This window comes from Balaenoptera ricei, chromosome 13, assembly GCF_028023285.1.
Source record: "Balaenoptera ricei isolate mBalRic1 chromosome 13, mBalRic1.hap2, whole genome shotgun sequence".
Classification (NCBI taxonomy): Eukaryota; Metazoa; Chordata; class Mammalia; order Artiodactyla; family Balaenopteridae; genus Balaenoptera; species Balaenoptera ricei.
Genome location: NC_082651.1, coordinates 65,314,612 through 65,320,611, shown reverse-complemented (window position 1 = coordinate 65,320,611; position 6,000 = coordinate 65,314,612). Strand labels below are relative to the sequence as shown.

General features: G+C 39.0%; 1 protein-coding gene across 1 annotated transcript in view; it reads right to left on the bottom strand.

The window, feature by feature from the left end:
• Positions 1-4,205: 4,205 nt before the first annotated feature.
• SRBD1 (S1 RNA binding domain 1) overlaps positions 4,206-6,000 on the bottom strand; it is a 237,638-nt gene continuing 235,843 nt past the window's right edge. The window contains exon 21 of the mRNA XM_059942845.1: positions 4,206-5,101. Coding sequence (XP_059798828.1) covers positions 4,812-5,101 — 290 coding nt within the window. The 3' untranslated portion in view covers positions 4,206-4,811. The remainder of the gene's footprint in view (positions 5,102-6,000) is intronic.

The following is a 6,000-nucleotide window of genomic DNA, read 5'->3' as shown; positions in this document are numbered from 1 at the left end:
AGGCGGATTCTTAACCACTGCGTCACCAGGGAAGCCCTATTTTACATATTTTATAGTGTGGTGTTGTAATATATAGGAACCATTTATTCCATCATATCGTCTAACATGATTAAGGAAAACTGGATTTTTCTGAACACTTATTTTATATTTAACCATTTTATTGAACTCCTTTATTAGCTATTTATTCATCCAATCAATCAACATTCGGTAAGTACCTATCACATGCCAGGCATTTTTATATGTAGAGGGGGTAGGGTACAGCACAAATGTATATCAGGGAATACATTTTTCTGTAAACCTCCGTTCGCCCCCAGTAGCTGAAATGAATATATGAAGCTCTTGTTTTTCTCACATAGTGTGAAGTCCAGAGTAGGCAGTTAGCACAAGGCTGCTTTAGTGCCTCCACAATGCCAAGATGGATTCAGGAACTTTCTGTCTTTCTGTTCAGCAGTTGCTATCTAGTGCTGGAGATGCACTGTTTGCCCTCCAGCACTTCCACATTCTACGTGCACTCCAAGCAGGAAGGAGGGCCAGGGCAAAGGATAAGAAAAGCATAATAGTTGAGCCTGACCCCCCAACTCTTTCTAGCCTTCCTAGAACCTCCCCATGGCTTTTGCCTACACTCTCTAGCCAGAGCTATATCACATGGCCACATCCACATCCACTAGTCACATTATTGCTCCCTTCAAATGAGAATTCCCTTAGTAAGGAAGAAGGGGAGAATTCTGAATATACATCTAGGAGACTGTGCCACAACAAGACAAAATTCCTGCCCCTACAGAGATGGTCAAAGAATTTATAGCTGAGTGCCTTAGATTTCCAACAACCCAGCTCTTGGATCTCTCTCTGCTCCGTATTATTTCTGCTCATTCCATTGGTGATCTTAAACAGTATCATGGCTGTAAGTACAGTTATACGCTGCTGACTACCAATTTACGTCTCCAGCCCAGCCTTCTCTCCTGAACTTCAGACTGAAATAGTCAACTGTCTACCTGTCATTTCCACTCAGACGTCTAATGAATATCTCAAATTTAACCTGTCCAAAATGAACTTCTTCACCAAAACTTCCCTCCTATCTTAGTAGATAACAATTTCATCCTTCTGGTTCCTTAGGTCAAAAACCATCCTAGACTCCTGTGTGTCTCACATCTTACATCCAATACACCAGGAAACCCTGTTTGACTATACCTTTACCTTTGAACTGTATCCGGAATCCCACCACTTCTCACCTTTTCTAACACTAACATTCTGGTCCAAGTCACCATTACTTTATATCTGCATTACTGCGACAGTTTCCAAAAATCCTTGCACATATAGATAATCCTGAATTCTCAGTTCTTTCACTTCCTCTTCTCTAATGAGCTTATCCTTGTGCCCCTACCATGCCCTACCCATTGTTACAAAACCACTCCCAAAACTGTAATTTCAGAGTTAATAAGCATCCAACTTTTGACAACCACTCTTTCCCATCCATTATACCCTCTATTATTCCCACTATAACAATTGCTCCATCAGGACCTAAAATCCATCAATCCTATTCTTTCTCACTGCTCCTCACCCTCCCCTCATATTCTTACTTTTCTTATTGGGCTTAAATTCCACGTTCAGTAATTTCATTGTTCACATGCCTTCAACTTCCTTGCCCTTCTTTCTATTGTATTCACTTGGCAAACTCCCAAACCTTATTAGCTCTATCTCTCCATCTAATCTGGACCTGTACCACATAGTTGATGTGGATGAAGAAATATATAACCAAGCTGAGTGATCTTACATTCAATTGATCACTAACCTGGTAGAACATTTAACACGGCCTGGAAATCATACTCTGTTTCCCTAGGTTTTTCACTTTTTTCTTACCTTTTCTTTTCTTCTCGAACTTTCAACTCCTTTTTGCTCTGATCTTCGGTCTCAGTCTTCTTTTATATTTCAATAAGAAAAATAGAGGCAATACAAAGAGACCTTCCATGAGCACCCATCATCTATCTTCCTTCCTGCATCTGTGCCCACATATTCAATCTTCTCTCTTTTAATATGGATGAACTCTTTGTATCCCTCTCTTAGACCAATCACTTGTGCACTAGATTCTATCCAATCTCCTCCACTCAGTGATCTCATTCCGGTAATTCTCCTCTTTGTCTCCTGTATCAAATTTTCCTGGATCCTTTCCATTTGCATATATTATTATTTCTTCTGTCTTTAAAATAAATACAAAAACTCTCCCTGGACTCCATTCCCCCCTTCCAGCCACTCTTTTATTTCTCTTTTTCCTTTACAGCACAACTCCCTGAAAAAATTACCTATATTCAGTATTTCCAATCTAACTCCTCTTACTCTCTCTTAAACCCACTCCAATGAGGCTCTCACCTCCACCATTTATCAGAAAAAACTCTTGTTAAGGTCAATAAAACATGTGTTCCAGTTAAATTCCGGTCATTTTTTCATATCTCAGTTAAACCCCACTGAAACATTTTCTGACTTTTCTGAAAAGGTCAATCCATCTATTATATGCTGTCACCATTATATTGCTTATCATGCTTGTAATTTTATACTTTTATATGATTTTTTGATTAATGATTCTTTCTTCCTCAATAAACTTCAAGCTCCATAAGGGCAGGGATAATCTCTATTTCTCTATCATAATTGTATGGTCAGTGTTTAGCACAATGCCTGGCACAAAGGAGACCACTAACACAATCTGGAAAAATGAATGCTTTTTTATCATCATCCCCACTTTAAACTTGGGAAATGGAGGCCCAGAGAAGCAGAGGTACCAGCTCAAAGGCACACTGTAGATTATTGGTAGAATAGGGACTAGAACTAGTTGAACGTACGGACCACCAAGCACCATGCTGCGTTCTGGGGTTACAAGATAAGTGAGATGTGCCTCTCTTCACCCAGCCTACACCTTACAGAGCACCACCATGTTTGGGCTGAACAGGACAAATCATGCAACCCAGTGCAATATCAAGTCCTCCTTGTGTCCCCAAGGGTTTAGCTACCAGGTCAACAGAGCTGCTTCATACTGTCGACTGCTCTGTTCCTGTATTCAAAGTGCCCAGGAAGAAGGCCTTTTCCCCCAAAGCATTTGTCTGACTATGTATGGTGGTGGATGTTAACCAGACTCCTTGTGGTGATCATTTCGCAATATATACAAATATCAGATCATTATGTTGAATACCTGAAAATAATATAATGTCATATGCCAATTATACCTCAATTTTTAAAAAAAGCATTTGCTTGAAATTACATTGCATGCTTCAGAATAAAACTCTTCAGGTGCATATCACTCGTCACTGATCTACAAACTAGGAACTGGGAGGAGTGAACGGGAAGGTCAACTTAAAGTTACAACATTAAGATCCGTTGTCAGTTGAAGACCAGTAGGAGAGAAAAAGCATTTCAGAAATGAAATCATCAGGCAAACAGGAGTTGAGTTATACAACTTTTAAGGAACCCACTTATTAAAAATATCTATGTATACTGGTTGGACGGCTGCATATTTCAAGAAAAATAAACCACCAGTCAGAACTGTCAATAAACACAGTCCGATTTACCACTTTGTAAGGGACTGTTACTATTAAGGTGATCATATGATTTATTATCCAAAATGGGGCACTTTGGAAATAAAAAGTGGCACTATTAAAAATTATGCCAGGACAATGAGTGTTTTACCAGGACTGACTGTCCCAGGCAAACAAGCAGGATTGGTCGCCCTCTTTAGCAACCATCCACTCGTTACACATGAAGAAAACCAGGCACTCATTCAGTCATGCAAATGACTCCACCAGGGAAATGAACCACAGCAGCCAGAATGGACAAGATACCCGTCCAGTGTGGGCTCTGTTTAAATCATTTTTACCCTGTATGGTCATGCTAATATTTACCATCTCCACTGAATAAAAACAGAGTTAAGAGGACTGGCTTCATCTACTTGTTTTTCTTGCCCCTTCACACCTGATCTGTATTGAATCTTTAGGCGGGCCATTTCTATCCCCATCTGGAGTTTGATCTTAATGCTTAAGAAAGAATATGCCTTTCTGTGATAAGTCAAACAGAAAGTCATTCTTCAAATTAATAGAGGCTTCCCTTTTCCCCAAAGGCACAGTTAGTTGGCTTATATGAAAGTTGTATGAATATGTGCCACATCTTCTTTAATCAAGATTGACTCTTAGACCATTCACTGAATCAACATAGCAAAAACAAGATCACTAGCCACAAAATTTTATTGTAGGGAATAATACATATATCCTTCTGAGAAATAGTTCGAGCTATTCACTTGATGGTTATGAACACATCAGGATCTGTTTTATTGGGATATCTCTGGTTTGCCTGGCAAAGGAAAATCATGAGTCAAGTCCAAAAGGCCTGATTTTTTAAAAATATCTATAAAAAGAAAGGATTAAGTACTGCCAGCCCTACTGTCAAGAAACACTGTACAATTTAAATCAAGAAGATAGTTCCATACAAATCCAGCAAGGCATGTTGGCAAGTAGAAGTGAAACAATCTATTATACAAAATGCAAAAGGAGTCAAAGATGAGTTATAAAAAATAAAATTTTGGTCAGAAAATCATTACTACATAAAGCCAAATAAAGATGTCTATTAGTTGCTTTTTTTAAGGGGAAAAGAAATCAAACCGTTAGCTCTCTATTTATCCAGAAGGAATAATAAGGAAAGTGTTCGGAAAATACTTCTGATATTAAGTGAATTCTTTCTCATCTGCTATCTAGAGCTCACAAACATCTGACTTACTCTTGTCAAACTGTAGAAATGAGGGGATAAAAATCAGTGTTTGGCCACCAGTGGCACACTCACAACACCCGAATGAGGTCCAGAGTAATCCTAGATCGGGGAATGTCAATGTTGAGTACTTGGACTTCCACTCTTTCTCCAGGGCCCAGCCCAAGACTCCTTCTCTTCTTCGTCTTAGAAAGTTTTGCTTCTGTTACATTTCGTATGGGAATCAGCCCTGATCTCCCCACTCCTATATCCACAAAAATTCCAAACAGGGTGGCATTCTCGACTTTGCCTGTAAGAACTGTCCCAACCTGCAGGTCTTCCAAGCAGACTATGCTTCTCTTGAAATCAGGTTTATCGAAATCTACAAGGAAAGGGGAAAAAAGACAGTTTGTGTAAATAATAAAGCACTGTTAGACACAACATAGATTAGTGAGTAAGTATGGACTATGTATCGATTGTGTGCCCAGACCAGTATTAAGCATTGAGGGGGGATGTAAAAGGAGCTGAAGATACAGGCCTGCCTTCAGAGAAAAGGCATCCTAGTTGGAGAAACAGCATGTGCCAAGTAGAAACAATTCAAGAAAATTTACTCAGACACTTCCTTCTCCTCAAATTCTATCTTGCTAGCACGTAAACATTAACACTATACATAAGGACTAAAATTTTAGATTAGAGAGTCTTATTTTCTTCTTTATGAGGAGGTGATGAGAAAGTATATTTGTTAAATGAATATGCAAGGCTAAGTCACAAACACTGAGAAAATAAGACCCTCGGAGATAGAAGATTGGGAGTTTTTCCCCCAGTACCTGAATTCTCAAACTGTTTAAAGGGGGTAGAACATACATAAATGTTTAGTCAAATGTGGATGAAATTTAAATGGTCTTCTCACTTCTCTCCATAAATTTTGAGCTCAAGGATCAATTCCTATCCACTTTGAATATATTTATCCAATCAAAATTTATGGATTCTTGATTAGGTATTGCTCAGAAACCCAGATCAGCTCCTCATCTCCTTTCTCCTCTTTCAATTCAATTCATACAACATTTATTAACCCCTATTATTACCTCCTGGCCAGGCACTCTGCTGGGTGCTTGAGAGACAAAGATGAAGCATAGATCTCTGTTCTCAAGTTCCTTACAGCCCTCTTCCTTTGTTCGCTCCAGTACATTTCTCTGTTCATTAACACTACACACCCAAAGGTAGGCACAAAGCTGGCCAAGGAATCATTATGGCTTTAGTTAAAACAAAACAAAAACAACA